The following is a 27,207-nucleotide window of genomic DNA, read 5'->3' as shown; positions in this document are numbered from 1 at the left end:
GGGTGCCCTTGGGGGACAGTTGGGGGTCACTGAGGGGTGTTATTGTGGTCTTCTTGATGTTTCTATGGGGGGCAGGGGGAGAACTGGGGAGGGATAATGGTTCTGTGGCAGATCTGGGGGTGCAATGGGGAGTCCTGGGGAGCAACAAGGGTCCGAGGGAGCCTAGATAGTCTCAGGGTGCACTGGGGAAGACCATGAGGGGCAATGGAAGGAGCTGGGGGTTCAGGGGGAGGTAATGGGAGGTGGGGGTGGGCAGGGGGGTTTCCTTTGACTCTCCACTCCCAGGTGTTCCAGCGACGCATGAATGGGGCCACTGATTTCTGGCGGGGATGGGAAGAGTACGCCCACGGCTTTGGCAACGTCTCCCAGGAGTTCTGGCTTGGTGAGGACCCCTGCATCTGGGGGGGGGACCCAGGGTTCTGGCGGGGGGACAAAGGCACCCAAGGGGACCCCAGGGGGACACCCAGGGGGACCCAGGTGGCCCCAGGTGGGCCTCCAGGGGAGGGACCCAGGTGTCTGGGTGGCCCTGGGTGGGCTGCAGTGGCTGAAGACCCCAAGGTGTCTGGGTGCAGGGAACGAGGCGCTGCACGCGCTGACGGCGGCTGGCCCCACGGAGCTGCGGGTGGACCTACGGACGCCGCTGGACGCCGCCTTTGCCCACTACCGCGACTTCGCTGTTGCTGGCCCCGAGGAGCACTACCGCCTCCACCTTGGCGCCTACAGCGGCACCGCCGGTGCGAGGGGTTCCTGGCCCGTGAAGGGGCCGAGGGTATTTGGGGGAGGGTATTGGGGGGTCCCATGGGGCATTTGGAGGGCCCTAGGGGAGGGCTGTTGGCCCAGGGGGAGGGTTCTGGGGAGCCCTGTGGGAATCTCGGGGGTGTCTTGGCCATGGGGGTTCCCTAAAGCAGGTCTTAGAGGAGTCCTTTAGCCCATGGGTGTCCTTAGGGGAAATCTTGGCGGGGGAGAGGGTGGGGTCCTGGAACAGTGATGGTTTATGGGGGGTGGGGGGTACGGTGGTTTGGGGGAAGCAGCAGCACTTGTGGGGAGGTCTTGAGCATCCACAGACCACAGAGGATTCCTGGGAGAGTGTTGTCTTGGGGCTATTGAAGGTCTCTTTACCCATGGGAGGGTACCTAGAGGAGGCCTTGGCAGAGGGAGGTCCTTTTGCCAATGAGAGGCAGTCCTTGGAGTGGTTTTGGGAGTCCATGACTCATGGGTGGGGGGGCTTTGGGGGCCTATTACAGATCACCAGCCCATGGGGTGGTCCTGGGGAGCCCCTAGGAGGTCTTGAGAGTCGTTGGTCCATGGTGCTCCCTGATATGGAACGTAGAGGTCCCTGGGGGGCTGTGACCTGTCCTGGAGGGGAGTGGGGGGGTGTCTTAGGGAACATCTTGTGGTTCTCTGACCTATTGAGGGTGTTCTGGAAAGCTCTCTGGGGGTGCTAGAATCTCCAGAGTGCTAATGTGAGTCCTGCAGGGGACGCAATGTCCTACCACGCTGGCAGCCCCTTTTCAACGCGGGACCGTGACCCCCGGCGCCGCCCCCGGCCCTGCGCCGTCGCCTACACGGGGGCCTGGTGGTACCGCAACTGCCACTACGCCAACCTCAATGGGCGCTATGGTACCCCCTACGACCATCAGGCACGTTGGGGGGATGTAGGGGTGATGGGGAGGGGGTATCGGGGCCATAAAGGGGGGCTACGGGCACTACAGAAACAGCAAAAGAGGACTTGATGGGATCTATAGGGGCTGTGGGGGCTACAGGAGGCATAGAAGGTAAATATGGAGGTCAATACAGACCATACAGAGATTTATAGGGGCCATGAGGCAGGCTATGAAGGCCACAAGGCAGCCTGCAACGGGATTAAAATCACCCCAGGAGGTTTGACAGGGGCCGTGGGGTGGGGGAGCCTATATTGGCACTGTGGGACACAAGATCCATATGGCACTGCCCACAGCGGCAGGTACCTATGGGGACCTAGAGGGCCTGGGGAGTGGCAGCAGGGGATTTCACACCTATAGGGACTGGTGCCCTATGGGGAACAAGGGGGTCCAGGAACTCTTTGGGGGGCTATGAGGGCCATATGGTCACGCACCCGTCTGAGGTCCTACAGACCTTCTACAGAGTGCAAGACACCATACAGGACCCCTCCTGCCCCAGCTCCAGATCTCCCCTATGTGGGCATGGGGCTTTATAGGAGGGATAGGGCCTGGAGCAGGGGAGTGGGTTCTTCAGGGCTTCAGTATGGTGCCCACAGGCCCTATACGGGTCTGTAGGGCCCCTGTAGTATGCTGACAAGGCCCCATCTCACTCTCCCCAGGGCATCAACTGGTTTCCCTGGAAAGGTTTCGAGTTCTCCATCCCCTTCACGGAGATGAAGCTGCGGCCACAGCATGACTGAGAGCACCCAGAGAGGAGGCAGGGCTGCCAGGGGCAGTGGTGATGAAGCCTTTATGGGGTCAATAAAAGCTGCGAGCAACCAGCAAGCAAGCCCAGGCTTCCATGTGTCCCCAGGCATCGGGGCTCAGGGGGTGGGGGGCTGACAGGGCACAAGGCGCACGCAGAATGGGGGGCAGCGCAGGACGGTGCCAGCTGTCACCCCCAGCTTGGGAAGGGCCCCAGGCACCGGTGGCTCCAGGCGGAAATGATGAAGGATGTGGCCCAGGAAAACAAAGAGCTCAGCTCGTGCCAATGCCTCACCCAGGCAGGATCGGGCCCCGCAGCCGAAAGGTACCAGCGCTCGCCAGGGTGCCCCTGGCTCCAGGAACCGCTCTGGAGGGGGAAAATGAGTGGGGAGGGAACCCACCATGAGGGCCAGGGACACAGATGTCCAGGCTGGTGATCATCCCAACAGCATCAGATACCCTGGCAAGCAGGGAGGGGACCCATCCCTGGGGGCTCGGGGGACCCAAGCATCTGGAGCAGGGACCCAGGTGTCCAAAATGGGCCCAAAAGTCCAGGGAACTTCAGGGTCCACACGTACCTGGCAGGAATTCATCAGGGCGATGCCAGGTCTCAGGGTCGTGGTGGGCAGCGAAGAGGTTGGGGATGACGATGGAGCCAGCTGGCACAGGGACACCCCCAACACTAGAACAGGACAAGGTGCTGCTGGGACAGACTGGGACAGACTGGAGTCTGCAGAGTCCCCGTAGTATCTACTGCCACCTACTGGGACCATCGGGCTTTACTGAGCCCTACTGGAGCTCTCCTGGTCTACACTGCAGCCTACTGGGCTCTACCAGATGCTTCTGGGTTTTATGATGCCTTTTGGGCTCTGCTAACCCATACTGGTCTATACTAGTCAATACTGGTCTGTACAGACCCATACTGGTCCATACTGGTTTCTACTGGCTGTACCTGGTGTGGCGGCGTGTGCAGTGGGGCAGGGCCAGGGGTGCAGGTGGCCGCAGGCGCAAGGTCTCGGTGATGGTGGCGCGGAGCAGGGGCAGGCGTCCCATGTCCCCCACCTGGGGGGTGCCCGTGGGGCCCAGCTCCTGATGCAGCTCTGCACGCACCCGCTCCTGCACCTGGGGGGGGGCACACATGTCACGCCATGTCATGCATGGCTGTCATGCATGTGACACAGATGCGATACATGTGGCACCTTGGGACAGTACAGGGGTGGTGGTGATGGCCACGGGAGGGGGTCTTCAGGGACACCCAGGACATGGAACCCTCCCCAGGACCTGACCAGGGACACGGACATGACGTGGACGTGGCAAGCATGCAGCACCCCAGGGCGGTGCAGAGGGATGGCGGTGGTTATGGTGTGGGGGACACGAGGGATGCCCAGGATACGGGTGGGAACACCCTGGGGATGCGAGACCCGCCTGGGGATATGGACGTGAGTGTGACACGTGTGGCACTGCAGGGTGGTGCAAGGGGACAGTGATGGCCACAGGGAGGAGGACACGGGATTTGCAGGACACTGGACACAGACGTGAGTATGCAAGACCCCCCCACCCAGGACCTGCATGGGGACACGGGCACAGATGTGACATGGAGGTGGCACCTCAGGGCGATGCAGCAGGAAGGCCACGGCCCAGGCCAGGGCGGCCGCTGTCGTCTCAGTGCCACCGATGAAGAGGTCGACCAGGGCCATGTGCAGCCGATCGGGACCTAGCGGCCCCCCCCGAACACTGGGGTCCTCCCCCAGCAGCGCCCCCAGCACTGTGTCCCCTGGGGGTGACGCGCAGGCCTGCAGGGGGACACGTGTCACCTCCCTGAGTCCCCTCACTGGGTTCCCCCTGCCCTGGTCCCGTGTCCCCATCCCACCTTGTGACGCTGGATCTGGGCCTCCACGAAGGCGTCACGGGACTCCACCAGGCTAAGCAGCCGCCGCAGCCCTGGGTTGGGCAGCACCTGGGACCGTATGGGGCCCGTAGGCACCCCAGGGGCCACAAAGAGCCCCCAGGACCCTATAGAGCCCCCCCGCTTTGCGCCACAGTGGCTATATAACCCCTTCCAGCTGCGTATAGGCCCTATAGGCCCACCCCAGTCACACAGTCCCTACAGACTCTCTCAACCCTGTGTAGACCCCTTAACATCTCCCCCAAGGTCTTATAGACCATTAAACCCCCTCCCCAGCCCCATACAGACCCCCCCCTCAACCCCATATATAACTCCCATCTCCACACAGACCCTGTACCCTCCCACACCCCCAGCACCTCCCCAGATCCTATATATCCTCCCCAAGGCCATATAACCACCTCAGAGCCCTACATAGGCCCCTCCACACCTTCATATATACCCTACAACCCCTCCGGGGCAATGTAGTTCCTCCCCAATATTGTCTCCCACATCTGGACCCTATAACAGCCCCAAGTCCCATCCAGACCCTACAACATCCCCTCCAACGCCCTTCCTCAGTCCCACGCAGGCCTCCCCCAGGCCCCCGTAGATGCCATAAACCCCGTCCCCAGAGCCATACGGGCTCTGTAGGGTCTGGCCCCACGGTGAGGCTCACCCGCAGCAGCGGCAGCAGGTCAAGCACCCGGACGCTGGCCCTGCCCCACACCTCAAGCAGCTCCATGACACAGCGGGTGAAGGCCCGGACCTCGGCCTCGGGGGGCATCTGTGGGGGCCCAGATGCCTTGGGTCACCCCTGTAGACCCCTGGGTCCCCCCCCGAGGATACCCAAGTCCCCCAGGTGGCACCTGGACATGTTGTTTCCAACCCAAAGTGACAGCTGGGTCCCCTCGAGTGACACCCAGACACCTGGGTGGACCCAAACCCAGGGAGCCCCCACCCAAAGGTGCCCACCCCAAATGCCTTAGAGCCACCTGGATGCCACAAAAGGGACACCTGGGTCCCTACCAGGTCCCCAAAGACGAGGAGGCAGATGGTGCTGCAGGTGTGGAAGGCGAACGCCTCGAAGACATCAATGGGCGCCCCCCCATAAGAACGCAGGTCCTGGGGGGGGAAAAAGGGGGTCACTACAGGGGGCTGGGGAGTGCCTGGGGGGACATGGGGCTTCCCAGGGGGTTGTTGGGGTGACCTAAGGAGATTTTGGGGTCACCAGGGGTATACTGCTAGCCCTAGGGGGTATTGGGATACCCAAGGGTGGTAGAGGGGAGGGGACCCCATAGGGGTATTGGGGTGCACTGGGGTAATATAGGGGGACCTAAGGGGTTTTGGGGAGCCCCAAATGGGTAAGGAGGGGTGTCCCAGGAAGTAATGGGGTGTGCTAGTGGATATAGGGGGCCCCAAGAGAGAAGAGGGGATCACAGGAGGATTTAAGGTCCCACAGTCAGGTATTGGGGCATCTGTAGGGGCTATTAAAGGGGTCTGGGTGATAAAGGGGAGTACTGGGGCGTACCAGGGAGGTACTGGGGAGCATAAATGGAGCATTGGGGTGCCCCAGGGGGATTCAGGGATCCCAGAAAGGAGATTAGGGACACCTACATGACAAAGCGGTGTCCCAAGAGACAATGGGGCTCCCTGGGGGGGCAGTACAAGGAATACCCCCCTGTTGGGGTATAGGGCTGCCCTAAAAGGATAATGAAGGTCCCATAAAAGCTATTGGGTGGCCCCCAAGGGATTACTGGTATACCACAGGGACTCCCTGATCAGCTGAGGTGCTGGGGCTGATTTTTTGGGGGCACGCTGGTGCGATTTGGGGGTCCCGGGGTTGGTTTGGAGTTCTGGAAGGGGATGGGGGGGTTGTCCCCAGGTTGGGGGTGCCTTTTTTTTTGGGGGGGGGGGAGGGGTCCCAGGTTTGGGGTACTCACCTGGCAAAGCGCCTTCGCCTGCTGTGCCAAGAGGGGCTCGAGTCGCCCCTGGGCCCGGGCCAGTGCCCCCCGTGTCGCCCCCCGCTGCTGCTGCCACCCCGGGCACACGTCCCCCAGCGCCAGGTCCTGGCCCCCCCGTGACACCAGCCCCCCTGCACCACACCTACGTCACCACTGGCACCCCCCAGCACCCATGAGGACTGCCCAGCCTCCCCCCCACCCCTCAAAAAACCCTCGGGACCCCCAGGGACCCCCCCCACCCACCAGACACCCATAGGACCCCCCCAGCACCCCCCAAACACTGACAGAGACCCCTCCCCAGACACCCTTGTGAGGAATCCACAGCCCCCCCCCACCCTCCAGGACACCTCCCAATACCATAAGGTGCCTCCCCCACAGGGCCCCCCCAATACCCAGGGAACTTTGGGGTGCCCGACACAACCCCCCCAGCCCTTATAACCCCCCCAGCCCCATAAGCTCCCAATAACCCACCTGTACCCACATAATTTGGGGAGGGGGTGGTCCCAGTGCACCCCCCCAGCCCATGTGGGACCCCCCCCCATACCCAGGTAACTTGGGGGGCGCCCAGCGAAGTCCCCCCAGCGGCGAGCGAGAGCCTCCCGGATGGTCCCCACTGAGCTCAGTACCAGCACATCTTGGGGGTAAGGAGGGGGGGGGGGAAATATAATGGGGGGGGGGGTCTGGAGGGATGTGACCCCCTTGGGGGGAGTGTGTGGGGGGTCAGGGAATCCCAAGGTATGGGGGCTTGGTGGTCCCAGCCCTCCCAATGGGGTCAGGGACCCCCAAATCAGGGGGGGGAATGGGTGCGGGGATAGAAGGGGGGGGGAGGGATTGTCCCAGGAACAAACTGGGGGGGGGGGGGGGGGGGGCAAATCAATGGGTTGAGGGGAGCAAGGAGAGATTTGGGGGGGGGAGGGGATCCCTTGCAACCCCCCTCCCACCCCAACTCTTATTGGGCCAACACTGGGGTGCAGGGAGGGGAGGCGCAGCCAAAACTTGGGGGTCCCAAGAGGTGGAGGCTGGGGGGGGGCAGTTTTAGGGTCCCAAGATGGGTTGTTGGGGGAAGGGTTTTTGAGGGGGGGGATAGAGTGGGGTGCCCCCATTTCGCCCCCCCCCATCCACTCACCGTGGCCCCCCAGGCGCACGCGCAAAGCAGGCCCGTGGCGGCGGGCAAGGGTGAGGAGGTGCTGTGCCCCCCGGGGGTGCAGGAGGTGCAGGGCCCCCCCACGGGGGGACCCCTCCCGCGCCCCCCCAAAAAGGAGCAGCAGCAGCAGCAGCAGCAGGAGCAGGAGCAGCAGCAGCGTGGCCGCCATCGCCCCTCAATGCTGGGGACTGAGAGGGTGGGGAGGGGGGACGGGGGGGGGGGCACAAAAAGCTCCGCCCCCCCCTTAGTATTTGGGGAGTGAGGGGGGGGGCAGATCCTTTTTGCACACTCCCCCCCTGTTGGATCTCCCTGCCCCCCAAAAAATACAACTTTGGGCTGCTCCCCCCCCCCAGAAAAAACCCTTCCCATGATGGGGGTGCTGCCGTGGACACCCCCCCACCCCCAAATCATACTTGGGTGCCCCCCCCCCCCCAAATCACACTCGGGTGCCCCCCCCCCCCCCCCCAGGTGCCCTTGAGCAGGACCCAGCCACCCATTTAAGACGGGGGGGGGAAGCGGGTTATGAAAAAAGGGGGATTGTTCCTTTATTAAAGAGGGAGGGGGGGGTCTATGGGGTGGGGGGGTGGGGGGAGACACACGCTCAGATCCCCCCCCCATCCAGCCCCCGCAGGCGCCGGGCCAGCTGCAGGTCCTTGGGGTACAGGGTGACCCGGCGGGCGTGCAGCGAGCACAGGTAGGCGTCCTCCAGCAGGCGCACCAAGAAAGCCTCCGCCGCCTTTTTTTTTTGGGGGGGGGGGCATCAGGGGGTGCCCCCCCCGATATCCCCACCCTACTCCGGATACCCCCTTCCTCCTTCAATACAGCCCCCTCGCAAGAATTGTCCCCCCTCTCCCCTCAGGGGCACACCCAAGGGGTACAACCCCCCCCCACGTTCAATGAACCCCAGAAACCACCCACCCCCCCCCCAAAAAAAAACACAAAAGCATGGGAAAGGAGCAAATTTAGGGTGGTTACAGCCCCCCCCCAAACCCTCCTGGGTGCCTGACACCCCCCTCAGCAGCAGGACCCCCCCCAAACCCATTAGGGACCCCCACATCACCCCCCCCAAAGTGAAAGACACCCCCAAAATGGCCAAGAGGTGCCCCCCCCCCAGTACCCAAATTTGAAGGGGGGGGGTGAGACCCCCTCTAGAGCCCCCCCCTTTGTCCCCCCACCTCTTGTAGGGCCAGCAGTGCCATGGCTTGCCATTGGTAGTCCACCCCCCGCGTGAAGAGCAGGCAGATCTCCCGCACCTGGGGACAGGGGGACAGCAGGGGGGGGGCATGGGGACACGGGGGGGGGGCACGGGGACACCGTGGGGGGGCACTGGGACACCGCGGGGGGGCGCACAGGGACATGGAGGGGGGACCCGGGACACCCCAGGGATGAGGATATCGCCCTGGGGGTGTCACCACACAGGGACATGGGGACAGGGATATTTTTTTTTTGGCGGGGGGGGACGGGGGGGGGACATGGGACAGTGACAAATGAGGCGCCATGGATGGGGGGGGCACAAGGACGCGGGGGGGAGGCACAAGGACGTGGGGGGGGGGATCCTGTCTCAGACAAGGCCACCGCGTCACTTGGGGGGGGGTCAGGGGATGTGACAAGGACATTTGGGGGGGGGGGGGGACAAGGACGCGGGGGGGGGCACAGGGGGGACTCAGAGGGTCTGGAGGAGGGGGGGAGGTGCTGAGGGGCAGGGGGGGGCTGGTTTGGGGGGACCTGGGAGGGGGTCCATGGGTGGGGGGGGGTTTGGAGGGGGACTCGGGCGGGGGATCCCAACAGGGGGGGGCTGGGAGGGAGGGGTTTGGGGGTCCCGGGGGTGTCCCAGGGAAGATTTGGGGGTCCCAGGGGGGGTTGGGGGTGTCAGGGTGGTCCCAGGGGGGGTTGGGGTTACCGGGGGTGGTTTAGGGTGGTCCCAGGAGGGTCCTGGGGGGGTCCCAGGGGTGGTTCAGGGGTCTCGGGGGGGGGTAGGGGGGACCCAAGGAAGATTTGGGGGTGTCAGGGGGGCTTGGGGGTCCCGGGAGACTTTTTGGGGGTCGTTCTGGGATCCCGGGGGGTGTCCCGAGGGCGGGGGTGTCCCGGGGGTGGTTTGGGGGTTCAGGGGTCTTCCAGGGAAGATTTTGGGGGTGTCAGGGGGGAATTGGGGGTCCCAGGGGGTCCCGGGGATAGTTCGGGGGTGTTGGGGAGGGGTCCCGAGGAATATTTGGGGGTGTCAGGGGGGACTGGCGGGTCCCAGGAGACTTCTCGGGGGTCGTTTGGGGATGCCGGGGGGGGTCTCCCTGGGCTGGTTTGGGGGGGTTCCCGAGGGGGGGGGGTCGGGGATTCGGGGGAGTTGTCCCGGGGGGGGCTCAGGGGTCCCGGGGAGGGTTCCCGGGGGGGGCTCAGGGGTCCCAAGGGGGTGCTTTGGGCTTCCTGGGAGTGGTTCGGGGATCCCGGGGGGGGTTCCCGGGGGGGTGGTTCGGGGATCCCGGGGGGGTTGTCCCGGTTGGGGGGGGGGGGTGTCCCGGTGGGGGGGGGTCTCTCACCACACGGCAGAAGGGCTGGCGGCGCAGCAGCAGGTTGGTGGTGCTCTGATACTTGCGGATCTCCCTCAACGCCAGCTGGCCCGGCCGGTACCGCCGCCGCCCTGCGAGAGGAGACGAAAACCGGGGGTGGGGGTGGGGGGGTCACAACGAAGCGGGGGGGGGGTCATCGATGACACCGTGGGGGGGGGGGTCGCACTCACGGCGCGGGGGCGAAGGCGCCCGCGGCCGCCTCGGGGAGGGCCGGGGGGAGACCGGGGGGGGGCCGCGGCGCCGGGGGGTGCGGTCCTTGGGGCGCGGCATAACCGGGGGGGGGGGGGGCGTGGTGACGTCACGCTGGGACCCCCTCCGCCACCGCCACCGCCGCCGCCGCCGCCTCCCCGTTCAAAGCTCCCGCCGCGAAGCGGGGACGTCACATCCGGCGGGGCAGAGCCGCTCTGCGTCCGCCGGAGGACTCGTCTCGATGGTATCTCGGAGGACCGCGGCTAATTTGCATAAATTTGCATCCCCCCCCCCCCCCGCAATGGCGCTGCTCCATTGGCTGGGGGCTCAAGGGGCCGGTACAGCTCTGGGGGCCCCGGTTGTGGCCCCACGTCCTCCCAGTGGATCCCAGTTCCTCCCAGTTGGCCCCAGTATGATCCCCACTATGCCCCCACTATGCCCCCGTATGGTCCCAAATGCTCCCAGTTGGCCCCCAAATGGTCCCAGCTGGCACCAATTACCCTCCCAGTTTGATCCCAGTAGGACACAGTGTGGTCCCAGGCGCCCCAAGCTGGCTCCAGTGTGATCCCCGTAGATCCCAGATGCCCCCACCAAGGATCCACCTGCCTGCAAAATGGTTCCAGGTGGCCCCAGCATGGTCCCAAACGCTCCCACTTGGCCCCCAATATGGTCCCAGTTGTTCCCAGCTGTCCCCAGCACGTCCTAGTGGTTCCCCATTGTTCGCACTGTGGTCCCAGTTGCTCCCTATTCACCCCACAGTGCTCTCAGTTGCCTCCAGTAAGTCCCAGTTGCTCCCAACTTGCCCCACCATGGTCCCAGCTACCCACAATATGGACCCAGATATGCCCAGCTTGACCCCAGCATGGTCCCAGTTGCTCCAACTTCACTCCCAGTCAATCCCAGATGACTTAACTGTCATCCCAGTTGACCCCAGCGTGATCTCAGTTACCCTCAGCGTGGTCTAAGAAGTTCCCAGTTGCTCCCAGTGTGATTCTAGCCCACCCCAGCATGGTCCAGTTGCCCCTTTGTGGTATTTAAATGCAAAATATGGTGGGTGAACAATCGGCATACGTGTCAGGCTCAAAGGATTAGAGTAAATGAAGTCACATTAGGCTTGCATCCAGTCACTAGTGGGGATCTCCAGGGCTCCGTTTTAGGGCCAGTTCTCTCGTCCCGCTCTGCTCGGCCTTCTGTGGCCTTGCCTAGAGCACTACGTGCAGCTGTGGGCACCGCAGCAGACGAAGGGCGTGAAACTGTGCGAGAGCCTCCAAGGGAGGGCTACGAGGACGGCAAAGGCTCTGCAGGGCAAGGCGTGTGAGGAGCGGCTGAAAGCGCTTGGCTTGTTGAGCACAGAGCAGAGGAGACGCACCAAGGAGATGGCCTGCTGCAAGACGCCTTCCCAGGCAGCAAAGCCTCAGAACAGAAAGCACCCAGGAAATGCCACTGCCAGACTCCATCTTCCCGTACAAAACTTTATTTGACACAGTCCTGCTGCTGCTGCATCTTGCATAGATGTGCTCCAGAGGAGGGAACAAAGAGCCCCCACAGGCTGCTCATGCTCAGCACCAGGCACAGAGCATGGATCAACCCCAACCTAGGAGGCAGAGGTGGCCTGCAATGGCCCGCAACACACGGTGACCACATCCCTTGCCCTGGGGTCTGCAAGCAGAGGGGAGAGGAGCGTGGAGAGCTGCTGCAGCCCCTGTGCTGCCCGCTGGGGCTCAGAGGCAGGCTGAGACCCGTGGGTGCCAGCAGGGCTTGTGCCCCAGCACAGGAGCCACGTGCAGGGCAGAGCCCAGGGGCTGCAAGGGGCCTGGCCCCTGCTTGCAGCATCCCAGCCCTCCTCCAGCAGCAGGGAGGAACACAGGGCAGCCCCTGGCCCCACTGCCCCTCATTCCTGTGCTGCTCCTGCAGGGCCAAGGAGAGGTGATGCAGGAGTGTCTGGAGAAGGGCAGGAGCCCCCCAGGGCTGGGGACAGTGTCTGCGGGGTGCTGTCCCTGAGGCACAGCTTAGTTCCTTGAGTCCACAACAGGAACCAGGGGCGGATGCTTTCCCCATTGAAGGAGGCTGCTGTGAAAGTGAATATCTTGACCCCTTTGTCAGCATTGATAAAAGACACCTGCCCGTGGGTACAGTCCAGACAGACCCAGATCCTCGTGGGGATAGGGGACAGGGACAAGGGAGTGGGAGGAGATGTGAGAGACTTGAGCTGCCCCTCATAGTACTGCATAGCCCAGACCCCTTCTTCAGGGATTATTTCATACCACCCCTTCCTCTTCACAGATGCCCTGGCCACCCCCACAGCCCACCGTGCACTCTTTCCTGCCTTTTCCTTGACTTCTACCTCCACCTCCCAGAAGTGCGTCCCATCTTTGAACTCCTCAAGGCCCAGCACACAGCACCAAGAGTCAAATCTCCTCAGTGTGTCAGGCCCCTGCTGCCGTTCACTTTCCCATCTCACACTGCTGTTGTCCTGAGACACAACAAGCCGGCGATGAGCCGTGTCCGGATCCAGGGTCACCTTCACTGCAGGGACAGAAGGAGCCAGGCCATCAGGGGCAGAGCTCAGCCCTGGGCAGGCTTTCCCCAGCTCGGGGCCAGGAGCTGCCCCACGGGGCAGGAGATGGGGCACCTCTTGGCTCCTGAACATACCCCAGCAGGGGCAGGAGAAGCACCGCAGAGGGCAACCCAGTGCACACCTACCTCTGTTTTTAGGCAGCAGACACCTTCTCCATGCTGCAAGGAGAGGGGAGATCTGGTCACAGCCCATGGCTGGTGCCCAGTGGGTGTGGGCAGGGTGAGGGGCCAGCCCTGGGCTGCTCTGTCCCAGCTGCCCACCCTCCCCTACACATGGCCTTGGTGTTGTCCTTGATCCCAAGCAGAGGAACACTCACCCAGCTCTTCAGATTGTTCTTCTACAAACAAAATAGAAAAGCAATGAATCGATGAGAGGAGTCAGTTTCTCATCAATGGCTGCTACAAATCAAAAACCCCCCAATTCCTTCAGTTGTGGGGGGGGGGGGGGGGAAGAGAGACTCACTCAGTCTTGCATCTTTTTCCTCTGGAAAAGAAAAGCATAAGGAATGCATGATCAGAGGGAAAAAACTTCTCATCCCATTTCAATACCACAAATTATCCCAGTTCAGGGATGGACACTCACCTATCTCTGCAGCCTGTTTCACTGGAACAGGAAAAGAAAAAGAAAAGCAATGTATGGTCAAAGGGGAGTATGCCTGTGGGAAGACACCCAATGCCTTCTCTTTGGGGAAGGAGACTTCCCCAGCTTTGCATCCTTTTTCGCTGCTATAAAAAGCAAAAGGAATGAATGGTCAGAGTGTAGAGACTTTCACCACATTGCTGCTTCCATGGTTAGAACCCAAATGTTTTTGCTCTCATGCATGTGCACAGACCATCCTGCTCCCAGACTTGTAGTGACCAGACTAACAAGGACCGAGGCCCAGAGCTTTTTGCAAGACTTGTAGCATTAAGGACAGACACTTGTGCAACTCTCTGCACCGTGCCACCAAAACACAAGGGGAAGTGAATGGGGACATGGGGAGGATGTTCCTGTCCCAAATGCATCAGTGCAGAGCGGGGCAGCCCCGCAGCTCGCTCCCCGTCCCCATCTTGATTCCTGTTCCTTTCAGCCATCCCGGCTGTGTCCTGTGCCCAGGGCAGCCCCAGCCCCAGCACTCCCCACTCCCACCCCAGGCTCCAGCTGCTCCTCCAGTGCCCCCGAGCCACCAGCACACAAGCCCCCAGAGCCCACCCAGACCAGGCCCTCACACAGGGACACCACTTCCCCAGGGGCTGGGGGCAGGGACTGCAAGGACTCACCCAGCTCTCGCCTCTGTGCCGCTGAAAAGCAAAGACGGAGGAAGAGGTGGTGAGCAGAGCAGCTTGGTTGCTGGGTGGGAACATGTGCAGGGGGGCTGCACCTTGCCACCAGCCCCACACTGCAGCCATGCTCCCTGGCCTCCCACCCAAGAGGATCCTAAGGCCTTTGGCATCCCCAGGAGAACATTCCCTTCCTCCTCCTACGCACCTCCCTGGGCCAGGGCTCAGCCCCGCTCCACACCCAGGGGGGTCCCTGCAGAACACCTCCCTCTGCTCCATCCCTGTGCTGCCAGCTTACCTTGCTTTCGAAAGAGATAAACACCGAGGCCAATGGACACAGCCAAAAGCACGAGGACCAGAGCCAGAGCCACCATCCAGGGCTGGGCGTTGTGGAAGAAGGGAGCTGAGAAAAGGCACCAGGAAAAGGGCTGTGTTTACATGCCTGGGATTAGAAAAGCAAGACCCAGACTTCTCCTGGGTCGGGACAAGTGCATGGGCCAGGAACACCTCACCCTGGCTGTGCCATTTGTACCTGCAATGTGCAGGGAAAATTCCCGTTCCTGATGGAGGCGGCTGCTCCTGACCACGCAGGACAAGGGCCCCTCCACGCTCCCGGTCACGATGACGGCACCTTCGATTTCAAAGAGCCCCTCCTGGTCCTGGGAATGTGTCTGGGAGACCGAGGGCAGGTGCTGCCCGCGAGCATCCCTCCACAGCAGCTGCGGCAGCGGGTACCAGCCGGCCGATCGACACAGCACCCGGACGCCTCCAGCCTCGTAGCCCCCCAGGGAGAGGTGTGGTTCAGCGCCTGTGGCTGGGGGAAGAGCGCGTGTCTGGGGCTTGACTTGGGGAGAGATTCATTTCAAGGCAAAGACCCCATCTGCTCCCATGCAGACACAGCCCAGCCCAGCCATGTCCCCACGGGCTCAGGAGCTGGCCACTACATTCACCCACTCTTCCCCCAGACCATCCTGGGCAACGGCAGAAACAGAGAGCAGGGCTGCACAAAGCCAGTGTCCCCAAATCACCCTGTGAACCCAGGTGCTGAGCTTCAGCACCTCCAGGCAGCTTCTCTGCACCAAGACGTGCTGGTTCAAGAAGCCCCGAGACTTCCTGACAACATATCCAGTCTCTCCCAGCACAGAAAGCAAAAGTAAAGCACGTCCGGCTGCTCAGAGGACTCTGCGATTCTCCCTGTGTGCTGTTTGGTCCCATTGCTGACACAGCTGAAGGTGCTGCTCAGCAGCCTGTGCCCAGTGCCCTCACAGTATTATGATTATTGTCTTCAAGGACACCAGTGAAAAATGATAAAACTATCCAGGCAGCTCTCTCCCCAGATATTACCTCCACATCCATGGGCATGCCTCACGTTGTGAAACAGCTGAAACATTCAAAGGACACGTAAACTCTGCCCTGGATCCATCACCCCAGCCACTAACCTGACACCTCCAGCTCCACAATGGCTTCAGCATAAGCATCAGCATCTTCCACAGTGCAGAAGTACTGGCCATCATCAGAGGGTCTCAGCCCCATGATTCGCAAGTCCAGGATTCCAGCAGAGAGACCATCTCTGACCAACTCTGTCCTCCTGACATATGCCCCCATCTGCTCCCCGTACAGGTCCTGTCCATTGCGGTAGTGGTGCACTGTCTCAGAGATATGGTCCCGGATCCACCTGATGTCCAAGCTGCGAGCATCGCGTTGAGGGGACAAGTGGCAGGGCAGCACGACATCCTGCCCCACGGTGGCAGTGACAGGGTGGCCTGGTCCCTCCACTCTGAGCTGGGCTGGGCAATGGAGAAGGGCACAGAGAGGAGGTAAGATTTTGCCATTGTAAATTTAGGGTTAGTGAGTGACAAAGGGCGAGCTGTGTGTGAGTTGGTGCGTGCTGCATCCCCGGCAGCATGTTCCATGTTCCCCATGGGAAAACACCCAGGAAAACAGGAGAGGGAGAGGGAGGACGTGCAGGAAAATGAGGTGTGCTGAGAGTGGGAGCCCTCTCTGCATCATTTAGGTAGGTGAAGAAGAGCCAGAAAGGGTAGTCAAGGCAGCCCCCGTATTGTGTGAAAGAACCAAAGGGAAAGTGAAACTCAGCGGGGGACAAGCTTTGGGCTCGGGTCCCCGCTTTCCCACAGCCACTCCCCTGCCCCACAGCAGCACGTCTGCCAGGCCCAGGGGGGAGAGCCCCCAGCAGCCTCGCAGGATCCTACCTGAGCCCAGCCGGAGGAGGAGCAGAGTGAGGAGGGAAGTCAGGAGATCCCTGGCATGGCTGGCGAGGCTGGGGTGGCTGCAGCCCCAGGGGAGCCCCATCTGAGAGATAGGTCTCCCAGGGGACAAGCAGCCTCCCAAGGCTTCTTCTCCCAGGGAGCCCCACCAGGAGGGAGGTCCTTCACGGCACCCAGCAGAGCTGCAGAAAGTACAAGGCTCCGCCCAACTTTCTCAACTTTTGCCCATTTCCTGGCTGAAATAACGGTCCCGGGGCAGCTCTGCCCCTAGGGGAATGTCTGGGGAGCTCTGCAGGGCTGGCACCACCATCCCATTGCAGCTGGGTGCCCAGTCCAGGGCCTTCACCCATCACGAGGGGCTTGTCCCCAGGAGGGGCCTCTCCAAACCTCCAGGGAAACCCAGTGTCTGAGCTCATTCATCTCCATCCATCCAAGGAGGAATCAAACATAAGGAACGGGACAATTTGGAGAGGTATCAGTGAAGAGATGAAAAGGATCGGAGGCTGCAGGGAATGGGGCACAGCTGGGTGCTGAGCCCAGAGCTGTCACTCTTTGCCCAGGGTGCTGAAGGCAAAGTGCCAGCCCCACTCCTGGTTGCAGTAAAGCAGCCATGGCAGAAGGTTGGCTGCAGGGCAACCTTCTTCTAGAGCTTAGGTAGATGAGGAAAGTTCCTGTTTGCTGGAGGCGAGGTCAGGCATTATGGAAGGACTACAGAGGTACTGTTTGCCTTTGTAGGGAGAAAAGTCATACGGCCAAAGCTCAATTTGAGTTGAAGCTGGACAGTACTGTGAGGGGCAATAAAATGGATTATTAATTTTTTAAACTATCTTAACAGCTAAAGTAGGATGAGACAAAACATTGGTCTGTTCCTTGATGGGGATGGTCCAACAGGGTCATCGACTTCACAGAGATGTTTAATGCTTTCTTTGCCTTCAACACTGATGCTGGGCTGTGGGACTCCAGTTGCCCTGAGGTGGAGGACAGTGACTTCCTAGAGCTTGCACAGAGCGTTGCATAGGAAAGTGGCATGGGGAAGTTGCGTGGAGCTTTGCATGGGAGCATTGCACAGCATTGCGTGAGGACGTTGCACAGGGCATCACATGGGGATGTTACACGTGATATCACACGGGACAATGCCTAGAGCTTGCACAGGGCGTTGCATAGGGAAGTGGCATGGGGAAGTTGCGTGGAGCTTTGCATGGGAGCATTGCACAGGAGCATTGCACGGGAACATTGCACAACATTGCGTGGGGACATTGCACAGAGCAGGAAAAAGGGGCTTACCCACCACTGACCCCATCCCCATCCCTGCTCCAGCGCAGCCCCAAGTCCGCATCATCCCCGTGGAAACAGGGAATGCCCGTGTGCCCGTGCGCCTCAGCTGCTACATCTGGGGCTTCTACCCCCCTGAGGTGATCGTCATCTGGCTGCACAACGGGTGTTGCAGGAAGCACGGCCGAAAGCACGACAGACACACAGTAGAGTCAGATCATGCTCCATTTTATTGCCCGAATAGCCTAACTTTTATAGAGAACTTAACAGGGGTGGACAGTGTTTCACACAAGATTATTGGTCAAAAGCACTCAAGACAAACAACTATAAGAAAACAACCCCACCTGCAAGAAAACAACCCCTGGTGATTAGCAGTCACATAGACCTTGTCCTTGAAGCCAGCTACTGGTAACAATATTTTTCTGTATTCCTCAATTGGGCAATGTGGGAACACTGTCATGGGAACTTCTCATAGTTGCCCTGGTAGCTTGGTTTGCTCAGCTACAGCAAGCCATAGGATTTTTGCTGTTTCAAGAAATCCCTCAACAAACGGGGACATCGTGGAGCCTGATGACTACAACCCCATCTCGGCCATCCCCAACGGCGACTGGACCTACCAGACGCAGGTGTCCCTGCTGGTGGCCCTGGTGGCAGGCGACACCTACACGTGCTCAGTGCAGCACGTCAGCCTGCAGGAGCCTCTCCTGGAGGACTGGAGTGGAGAGGCGCAGGACCGCACCCGGAGGCCGGCGGCCTTGGCTCCTTGCTGCCACTCACTTGGCCGTGTCCCCATAGGTCTCGGACTGATGCCGGAGGTGACGATACTGGTGGCGGTGGCCACCGTGCTGATGGCGCTGGGACTTGGCTTCTTTCTCGCCGGCATCTACTGCTTCAGGGCCAGGCCTCCTGCCCTGGGTGAGTTCCAGGGAGAGCTGGGGCCGTGGTTAAGGGTGATGAGGACTCTGCTCACTCCTCTTCTCCCCCCCGCAGGTTACACTCCCCTCCCTGGAGACAACTACCCCGCAGGTAACGGTGTCCCCATCCCCGTCCCCATCGGCGAGGGGCAAATCACCCCATCTCTCACCCTGTGTGTTCCCCCCTTCCCCAGGCAGCATCTGAGGACCCCCAGACGGACACCTCACGGCACTGGCGGCTCCCAGTTGACCACATCTCAGACCAGGTGCTGTGGTGCTGATGATAAAGATGCTCCACAAGCCCCACTGGTGTCTCTGCAGTGTTCTGGGCACATGGCAGAGGCTCATGCACTCCTACAGAGTCTCACCAAGAGGAGTAAGAGGGGGCCATGGCATGGGACCGCAAAGGGCCAAGCGTGCCCTGGGGTGCTTCAGGCAGGGCACTGCTGGCCGGCCGAGAGAAGGGATCGTCCCGCTCTGCTCGGCCTACTGCGGCCTCGCCTCGAGCACTTCGTGCAGCTGTGAGCACCGCAGCAGACGAAGGGCGTGAAACTGTGCGAGAGCCTCCAAGGGAGGGCTACGAGGACGGCAAAGGCTCTGCAGGGCAAGGCGTGTGAGGAGACGGTCTGCTGCAAGACGCCTTCCCAGGCAGCAAAGCCTCAGGACAGAAAGCACCCAAGAAATGCCACTGCCAGACTCCATCTTCCTGTGCAAAACTTTATTTGCCACAGTCCTGCTGCTGCATCTTGCATAGATGTGCTCCAGAGGAGGGAACAAAGAGCCCCCACAGGCTGCTCATGCTCAGCACCAGGCACAGAGCAAGGATCAACCCCAAGCTAGGAGGCAAAGGTGGCCTGCAGTGGCCAGCAGCACACAGTGACCACATCCCTTGCCCTGGGGTCTGCAAGCAGAGGGGAGAGGAGCGTGGAGAGCTGCTGCAGCCCCTGTGCTGCCCGCTGGGGCTCAGAGGCAGGGTGAGAGCCGTGGGTGCCAGCAGGGCTTGTGCCCCAGCACAGGAGCTGCGTGCAGGGAAGAGCCCAGGGGCTGCAAGGGGCCTGGCCCCTGCTTGCAGCATCCCAGCCCTCCTCCAGCAGCAGGGAGGAATGCAGAGCAGTCCCTGGCCCCACTGCCCCTCATTCCTGTGCTGCTCCTGCAGGACCAAGGAGAGGTGATGAAGGAGTGTCTGGAGAAGGGCAGGAGCCCCCCAGGGCTGGGGACAGGGTCTGGGGGGTGCTGTCCCTGAGGCACAGCTGGACGCTGCCTGGCACCAGCCAGAACCAGGGGCGGATGCTCTCCCTGTTGAAGGAGGCTGCTGTGAAAGTGAAGATCTCAACCCCATTGTCAGCGTTGATGAAAGACACCTGCCCGTGGGTACAGTCCAGACAGACCCAGATCCTCGTGGGGACAGGGGACAGGGACAAGGGGGTGGGAGGAGATGTGAGAGATGTGAGGTGCCCCTCATAGTATTGCACAGCCCAGATCCCTTCTTTAGGGCTCATGTCGATCCACCCTTTTCTCTTCACCGATGCCCTAGCCACCCCCACAGCCCAGCAAGAATACTCTCCCCTCTCCCCCTCCCCCTCCACCAACCAGCAGTGCCTCCCCTCTCTGAACTCTTCACGGCCCAGCAAGCAGGAGCGATTGTCAAATCTCTCAGGTGTGTCAGGCACCTGCTGCTGTTGCTTTTCCTGTCTCACACTCTTGTTGTCCTGAGACACAACAAGGTCAGGATGAGCTGTGTCCGGATCCAGGGTCACCTTCACTGCAGGGACAGAAGGAGCCAGGCCATCAGGGGCAGAGCTCAGCCCTGGACAGGCTTTCCCCAGCTCGGGGCCAGGAGCTGCCCCACGGGGCAGGAGATGGGGCACCTCTTGGCTCCTGAACATGCCCCAGCAAGCGCAGGAGGAGAACCTCAGAGGGCAACCCAATGCACACCTACCTGTATAGTGAGGCAGCAGAAACTTTCTCCATGCTGGAAGAAGAGGGGAGAGCTGGTCAAAGCCCACAGGTGGTGCTCATAGCTCTCACTTTGCCACTGTTTGTTTTGTTTTGTTTTGTTTTTCTGTTTGGAGAGTGAGACTTACCCAGCTCTGCAGCTTGTTCATCTACAAACAAAATAGAAAAGCAATGAATCGATGAGAGGAGTCAGTTTCTCATCAATGGCTGCTACAAATCAAAGACCCCCCAATTCCTTCATTTGGGGTGGGGGTGGGGAAGAGAAACTCACCCAGTCTTGCATCTGTTTCCTCTGGAAAAGAAAAGCATAAGGAATGCATGATCAGAGGGAAAAAACTTCTCACCCACTGTCTATGCAGAAAATTCTTTCAGGTTAGGGATGGACCCTCACCTATCTCTGCAGCTTGTTTCACTGGAAAAGAAAAAAGAAAAAGGAAAAGTAAAAGTAAAGGAAAAGAAAAAAAGACAAAAACAATGTGTGGTCAGAGAGCAGTATGCCTGTGGGAAGACACCAAATGCCTTCTCTTTGGGGAAGGAGACTTACCCAGCTTTGCATCCTTTTTCGCTGCTATAAAAAGTAAAAGAAATGAATGGTCAGAGTGGAGAGACTTTCACGCCATTGCTGCTTCCATGGGTAGACCCCAAATTATTTTGCTCTTTTGCATGGGCACAGACCACCCTGCTCCCAGACTTGTAGTGACCAGACTAACAAAGACGGAGGCCCAGCTTTTTGCAAGACTTGTAGCAGTAAGGACAGACACTTGTGCAGCTCTCTGCACCGTGCCACCAAAACACAAGGGGAAGTGAATGGGGACGGGTGGAGGACGTCCCTGTCCCAGAAGCGTCAGTGCAGAGCGGGGCAGCCTCACAGCTTGCTCCCCGTCCCCACCTTGATCCCTGTTCCTTTCAGCCATCCCGGCCGTGTCCCGTGCCCAGGGCAGCCCCAGCCCCAGCACTCCCCACTCCTACCCCAGGCTCCAGCTGCTCCTGCAGCACCCCCGAGCCACCAGCACACAAGCCCCCAGAGCCCACCCAGACCAGGCCCTCCCACACAGACACCACTTCCCCAGGGGCTGGGGGCAGGGACTGCAAGGACTCTCCCAGCTCTTGGCTCTGTGCTGCTGAAAAGCAAAGGCAGAGGAACAGGTGGTGAGCAGAGCAGCTTGGTTGCTGGGTGGGAACATGTGCAGGGGGGCTGTGCCTTGCCACCAGCCCCACGCTGCAGCCATGCTCCCTGGCCTCCCAGCCAAGGCCCCTTGCCTTCTCCCTCGCCTTCGTTGCCCGAGGCAGAGGCCCAAGACAATCCTAAGGCCTTTGGCATCCCCAGGAGAACATTCCCTTCCTCCTCCTACGCACCTCCCTGGGCCAGGGCTCAGCCCCGCTCCACACCCAGGGGGGTCCCTGCAGAACACCTCCCTCCGCTCCATCCCTGTGCTGCCAGCTTACCTTGCTTTCGAAAGAGATAAACACCGAGGCCAATGGACACAGCCAAAAGCACGAGGACCAGAGCCAGAGCCACCATCCAGGGCTGGGCGTTGTGGAAGAAGGGAGCTGAGAAAAGGCACCAGGAAAGGGGCTGTATTTACATTGCCATAGGTGGAAAAGCAAGACCCAGAGTTCTCCTGGGTCAGGACAAGTGCAGGGGCCAGGAACACTCACCCTGGCTGTGCTATTTGTACCTGAGATGTGCAGGGACAATTCCCTCTCCTGCTGGAGGCGGCTGTTCCTGACCATGCAGGACAAGGGCCCCTCCACACTCCCAGTCACGATGACGGCACCTTCGATTTCAAAGAGCCCCTCCTGGTCCTGGGAATGTGTCTGGGAGACCGAGGGCAGGTGCTGCCCACGAGCATCCCTCCACAGCAGCTGCGGCAGCGGGTACCAGCCGGCCGATTGACACAGCACCCGGACGCCTCCGGCCTCGTAGCCCCCCAGGGAGAGGTGGGGGTCAGCACCTGTGGCTGGGGGAAGATCTCATGTCTGGGGCTTGACTTGGGGAGGGATTCAGTTCCAAGGCAAAGACCTCATCTGCTCCCATGCCAGGCATAGCCGAGGACAACCACTGCCCCAGGGGCTCTCTGACTGGATGCTCTCTGACCATGCACTCACCCTCACCACAAAACCACCCCTGGTACTGCTGGACCCAGAGAGCAGGGCTGCACAATGCCAGTGGCCCCACATCACCCTGTAAACCAAGGTGCCAAGTTCCAGGACTTTCAGGCAGCGTCTCTGCACAAAGCCATCCTGGTTCACGAAGCCTCGAGACTTCCTGACAACGTCTCAGGTCTCTCCCAGCACAGAAAGCAAAAGTAAAACAGACGTCTGGCTGCTCAGAGGACTCTGCGATTCTCCCTGTGTGCTGTTTGGTCCCATTGCTGACACAGCTGAAGGTGCTGCTCAGCAGCCTGTGCCCAGTGCCCTCACAATATTATGATTATTGTCTTCAAGAACACCTGTAAAAACTGACAAAAGTATCCAGGGAGCTGTCTCCCCAAATATTACCTCCACATCCATGGACATGCTCCATGCTGTGAAACAGCTGAAACATTCAAAGGACACGTAAACTCTGCCCTGGAAGCATCACCCCAGCCACTAACCTGACACCTTCAGCTCCACAATGGCTTCCTCATAAGTATCAGCATCTTCCACAGTGCAGACGTACAGGCCATCATCAGAGGGTCTCAGTCCTGTGATTCGCAAGTCCAGTCTTCCAGCAGAGAGACCGTCTCTGGCCAACTCTGTTCTCCCAGAATATGCCTCCATTTGATCCCTGTACAGGTCCTCTCCACTGCGGTAGTGGTGCACTGTCTCAGAGATATGGTCCCGGATCCACCTAACATCCAAGCTGCGAGCATCGCGTTGAGGGGACAAGTGGCAGGGCAGCACGACATCCTGCCCCACGGTGGCAGTGACAGGGTGGCCTGGTCCCTCCACTCTGAGCTGGGCTGGACAATGAAGAAGGGCACAGAGAGGCGGTGAGATTTTGCCATCGTAAATTTAGGGTTAGTGAGTGACAAAGGGTGAGCTGTGCGTGAGTTGGTGCGTGCTAGGTCCCCCATGTCCCACTGGAGACTAGCAGAGAAATAGGAAAGGGAGAGGGATGACATGCAGGAGAAGGAGGTGTGCTGGGAGTGGAAGCCCTCTCTGCAGCATTCAGGCAGGTGAAGGAGACACAGAGAGGGCAGCCAAGGCAGCACCCATATTGTGTGAAAGAACACAAGTGAAAGTGAAACCCAGCTGGGGCCAAGCTGTGGGCTTGCGTCCCCCCTGCCCCACAGCAGCAAGTCTGCATGCACAAGTGGGAGAGCCCCCAGCAGCCCCACAGGATCCTACCTGAGCCCAGCCGGAGGAGGAGCAGAGTGACGAGGGAAGTCAGGAGGCCCCTGTCATGGCCGGTGAGGCTGGGGTGGCCGCAGCCCCAGGGGAGCCCCATCTCAGAGAGAGGTCCCCAGGGGGGCAGACAGCCCCCCAGGGGTTCTCCTCCCAGGGAGCCCCACCAGGAGGTGGATCACTTACAACACCCAGCAGAGCTGCAGAAAGCACAGGGCTGCACCCAACTTTCCCAACCTTTGCCCAGTTCCTGGCTGCAATAACCCTCCTAGTACAGCTCTGCCCCTGGGGCAATGTCTGGGGAGCTCTGCAGGGCTGGCACCACCATCCCAGTGCAGCTGGGTGCCCAGTCCAGGGCTTTCAGCCAGCATGAGAGGCTTGTCCCCAGGAGGGGCCTCTCCAAACCTCCAGGGAAACCCACTCTCTGAGCTCGTTCATCTCCACCTGTCTAGAGAGGAATGAAATTGTGAGCAATGGGACAACGTGTAGAGATGGCAGAGCAGAGCTGAGCAGAATCGGAGGCTACAGGGAGTGGGGCATGGCTGGGTGCCGAGCCCAGAGTTGCCACCTTTGCCCAGGGTGCTGAAGGCAAAGTGCCAGCCCCACTCCCGGCTCTGTTAAAGCAGCCATGGCAGAAGGTTGGCTCAGATGGGCAGGGACCTTCTTCTAGAGCTTAGGTGAATAAGGAAAGTTTCTGTCTGCTGGAAGAGATTTTAGGCATTATGGAAAGACTACAGAGGTACTGTTTGCCTTTGTAGAGAGAAAATTCATATGGCCAAAGCTCAGTTTGAGTTGAAGCTGGACAGTACTGTGAGGGGCAATAAAATGCATTATTAATTTTTTAAACTATCTTAACAGCTAAAGTAGGATGAGACAAAACATTGGTCTGTTCCTTGACAGGGATGCTCAAACTAAGGTCATCGACTTCACAGAGATGTTTAATGCTTTCTTTGCCTTCAACACTGATGCTGGGCTGTGGGATACCAAGTGCCCTGAGCTGGAGGACAACGACTGCAGGAATACTAAAGTCCCAACAAACCCCGAATTTGTGTTGGATTTGGTGCTCCAGATGGATGCGTTCAAGACTATAGGGCATGATGGGATTCATCCCAGAGTACTAAGAGAACTGGCTGAGGTCATCATGTGTGGCAAGGCGTGTGAGGAGCGGCTGAAGGCGCTTGGCTTGTTGAGCCCAGAGCAGAGGAGAGGCAGGGGAGGCCTCGTGGCGGCCCACAGCTTCCTGATGAGGGGAGCGGAGGGGCTCTGCTCTCTGGGGACAGCTACAGGGCTTGAGGGAATAGCATGGAGCTGCCACTGGGTGGGGTCAGATGGGCTGTTTGGAAAAGGTTCTTCACCAAGAGGGTGGTCGGGCACAGGAACAGGTTCCCCAGGCATGTGGCCATGGCCCCAAGCCTGCTGCAGCTCAAGGAGCATTTGGAGAGGGCTCTCAGGCACAGGGTCTGATTTTTGGGTGGTTCGTGTGGGGCCAGGAGATGGACTGGATGGTCCTGTTGGGTTTCCTCCAACTGGGGCTTTTCTTTGATTCTGTGATCTAGGACTGAAGGCTGAGAGCACCTTGGAGGACTTCCAGGAGGACTTCCAGGAGCCGGTGATGCTTCCTGTGGGCACAACCTCTGCAGAGCCTGTGTGATGGAGGCTGTAAGCTCTTTGGGTGGCTCCAGGGCAGGGCCATGACCCAACTGGGACAAGTGGGTTTGTGGCACCAGCTGGGGAACTGGGGGCAGCTGGAGCTTTGGTTCCTCCTGGCTTTGACTCCCAGGACCAACACCAAGGAGACGGTCTGCTGCAAGATGTCTTCCCAGGCATCAAAGCCTTATGAAAGAAAGCACCCAGGAAATACCACTGCCAGACTGCATCTTCCTGTACAAAACTTTATTTGACACAGTCCTGCTGCTGCTGGGCCTTGATGTGCTCCAGAGGAGGGAACAAAGAGCCCCCACAGACTGCTCATGATCAGCACCAGGCACAGAGCAAAGATCAACCCTGAACTAGGAGGCAAAGGTGGCCTGCAATGGCCAGCAGCACACGGTGACCACGTCCCTTGCCCTGGGTTCTGCAAGCAGTGCAAGCAGAGGGGAGAGGAGCGTGGAGAGCTGCTGCAGCCCCTGTGCTGCCCGCTGGGGCTCAGAGGCAGGCTGAGACCCGTGGGTGCCAGCAGGGCTTGTGCCCCAGCACAGGAGCCACGTGCAGGGCAGAGCCCAGGGGCTGCAAGGGGCCTGGCCCCTGATTGCAGCATCCCAGCCCTCCTCCAGCAGCAGGGAGGAGTGCGGGGTAGCCCCTGGCCCCACTGCCCCTCATTCCTGTGCGGCTCCTGCAGCATCAAGGAGAGGTGATGCAGGAGTGTCTGGAGAAGGGCAGGAGCCCCCCAGGGCTGGGGACAGGGTCTGGGGGTTGCTGTCCCTGAGGAACAGCTGTAGACTGTTTGACACCAGCCAGAACCAGGGGCGGATGCTCTCCCCATTGAAGGAGGCTGCTGTGAAAGTGAAGATCTCGACCCCATTGTCAGCATTGATAAAAGACACCTGCTGCTGGGTACAGTCCAGACAGACCCAGATCCTGGTGGGGATAGGGGACAGGGACAAGGGAGTGGGAGGCCATGTGAGAGACATGAGCTGCCTCTCATAGTACCTCACAGCCCAGATCCCTTCTTTGGGGCTGGCGTTGATCCACCCTTTTCTCTTCAGAGATGCCCTGGCCACCCCCACAGCCCACCAAGAATCCTTTATCTGCTCCCCCTCCACCTCCACCAACCAGCAGTGCCTCCCCTCTCTGAAATCCTCACGGCCCAGCACGCAGCACCAATAGTCAAATCTCTCTGGTGTGTCAGGAACCTGCTGCGGTTCAGTTTGCCGTCTCACACTCTTGTTGTCCGGAGACACAACAAGCAGGGGATGAGTCGTGTCCGGATCCAGGGTCACCTTCACTGCAGGGACAGAAGGAGCCAGGCCATCAGGGGCAGAGCTCAGCCCTGGGCAGGCTTTCCCCAGCTCGGGGCCAGGAGCTGCCCCACGGGGAGGAGATGGGGCACCTGAACATGCCCCACCAGGGGCAGGAGGAGCACCGCAGAGGGCAACCCAATGCACACCTACCTCTGTTTTGAGGCAGCAGACACTTTGTCCATGCTGGAAGGAGAGGGGAGAGCTGGTCACAGCCCATGGCTGGTGCCCAGTGGGTGTGGGCAGGGTGAGGGGCCAGCCCTGGGCTGCTCTGTCCCAGCTGCCCACCCTCCCCTGCACATCACCTTGGTGTTGCCCTTGGGCCTGAGCACCGGGAGACTTACCCAGTTCTGCAGCTTGTTTCTCTACAAATTAAAGAGAAAGCAAAATATGAGCATAAGTCACAGTTTATGATTCCATACCTCTCACTATGATGCTTTTTTTTTTTTTTTTTTCTGTTTGGAGAGTGAGACTCACCCAGCTCTGCAGCTTGTTTGTCTAAAAAGGAAATAGAAAAGCAATGCATTGATGAGAGGAGTCAGTTTCTCAACAATGACTGCTACAAACCAAA

General features: G+C 60.1%; 7 protein-coding genes across 54 annotated transcripts in view; 2 read left to right on the top strand and 5 right to left on the bottom strand.

The window, feature by feature from the left end:
• Positions 1-2,490, top strand: part of TNXB (tenascin XB) — a 39,440-nt gene extending 36,950 nt beyond the window's left edge. For all 48 annotated transcript variants that reach the window (XM_068663907.1, XM_068663903.1, XM_068663912.1 and 45 more), the window contains 4 exons: positions 286-382; positions 573-734; positions 1,477-1,640; positions 2,321-2,490. In XM_068663907.1, coding sequence (XP_068520008.1) covers positions 286-382; positions 573-734; positions 1,477-1,640; positions 2,321-2,401 — 504 coding nt within the window. In that variant the 3' untranslated portion in view covers positions 2,402-2,490. The remainder of the gene's footprint in view (positions 1-285; positions 383-572; positions 735-1,476; positions 1,641-2,320) is intronic.
• CYP21A2 (cytochrome P450 family 21 subfamily A member 2) lies at positions 2,424-7,799 on the bottom strand. Its single transcript, XM_068664038.1, has 10 exons — positions 7,378-7,799; positions 6,796-6,885; positions 6,231-6,382; positions 5,317-5,412; positions 4,967-5,074; positions 4,276-4,362; positions 4,013-4,198; positions 3,358-3,527; positions 2,984-3,087; positions 2,424-2,772 (listed from the first exon to the last, which is right to left on the bottom strand). The coding sequence occupies exons 1-10, from the start codon at positions 7,562-7,564 to the stop codon at positions 2,525-2,527; spliced, it is 1,428 nt and encodes a 475-aa protein (XP_068520139.1). The 5' UTR covers positions 7,565-7,799; the 3' UTR covers positions 2,424-2,524.
• A 116-nt stretch (positions 7,800-7,915) lies between these two features.
• Positions 7,916-10,340, bottom strand: CENPA (centromere protein A). The gene is made up of 4 exons (XM_068664279.1): positions 10,127-10,340; positions 9,927-10,027; positions 8,571-8,648; positions 7,916-8,131 (listed from the first exon to the last, which is right to left on the bottom strand). Exons 1-4 carry the CDS (start codon positions 10,224-10,226, stop codon positions 7,997-7,999), a joined length of 414 nt encoding a protein of 137 aa, XP_068520380.1. The 5' UTR covers positions 10,227-10,340; the 3' UTR covers positions 7,916-7,996.
• Positions 10,341-11,603: 1,263 nt separating this feature from the next.
• LOC137846213 (butyrophilin subfamily 1 member A1-like) lies at positions 11,604-23,928 on the bottom strand. The gene is made up of 10 exons (XM_068664007.1): positions 23,683-23,928; positions 22,947-23,294; positions 22,029-22,310; positions 21,796-21,900; positions 20,894-20,917; positions 20,741-20,761; positions 20,621-20,641; positions 20,478-20,498; positions 12,849-12,881; positions 11,604-12,671 (listed from the first exon to the last, which is right to left on the bottom strand). The coding sequence occupies exons 1-10, from the start codon at positions 23,780-23,782 to the stop codon at positions 12,037-12,039; spliced, it is 1,590 nt and encodes a 529-aa protein (XP_068520108.1). The 5' UTR covers positions 23,783-23,928; the 3' UTR covers positions 11,604-12,036.
• LOC137846249 (butyrophilin subfamily 3 member A2-like) lies at positions 13,340-16,525 on the bottom strand. Its single transcript, XM_068664095.1, has 5 exons — positions 16,193-16,525; positions 15,422-15,769; positions 14,515-14,796; positions 14,281-14,385; positions 13,340-14,003 (listed from the first exon to the last, which is right to left on the bottom strand). The coding sequence occupies exons 1-5, from the start codon at positions 16,290-16,292 to the stop codon at positions 13,789-13,791; spliced, it is 1,050 nt and encodes a 349-aa protein (XP_068520196.1). The 5' UTR covers positions 16,293-16,525; the 3' UTR covers positions 13,340-13,788.
• LOC137846156 (HLA class II histocompatibility antigen, DM beta chain-like) lies at positions 16,907-19,226 on the top strand. The gene is made up of 4 exons (XM_068663859.1): positions 16,907-16,923; positions 18,015-18,394; positions 18,470-18,505; positions 18,588-19,226. Exons 1-4 carry the CDS (start codon positions 16,907-16,909, stop codon positions 18,596-18,598), a joined length of 444 nt encoding a protein of 147 aa, XP_068519960.1. The 3' UTR covers positions 18,599-19,226.
• Positions 23,929-25,588: 1,660 nt separating the features above from the next.
• LOC137846295 (butyrophilin subfamily 1 member A1-like) lies at positions 25,589-27,177 on the bottom strand. The gene is made up of 4 exons (XM_068664195.1): positions 27,114-27,177; positions 26,981-27,001; positions 26,790-26,822; positions 25,589-26,623 (listed from the first exon to the last, which is right to left on the bottom strand). Exons 1-4 carry the CDS (start codon positions 27,160-27,162, stop codon positions 25,995-25,997), a joined length of 732 nt encoding a protein of 243 aa, XP_068520296.1. The 5' UTR covers positions 27,163-27,177; the 3' UTR covers positions 25,589-25,994.
• Positions 27,178-27,207: the final 30 nt, after the last annotated feature.

The sequence above is a fragment of the Anas acuta genome, chromosome 31 (assembly GCF_963932015.1).
Source record: "Anas acuta chromosome 31, bAnaAcu1.1, whole genome shotgun sequence".
Classification (NCBI taxonomy): domain Eukaryota; kingdom Metazoa; phylum Chordata; class Aves; order Anseriformes; family Anatidae; genus Anas; species Anas acuta.
The sequence above is the reverse complement of the archived record's forward strand: the minus strand, read 5'-3'. Positions and strand labels throughout refer to the sequence as shown.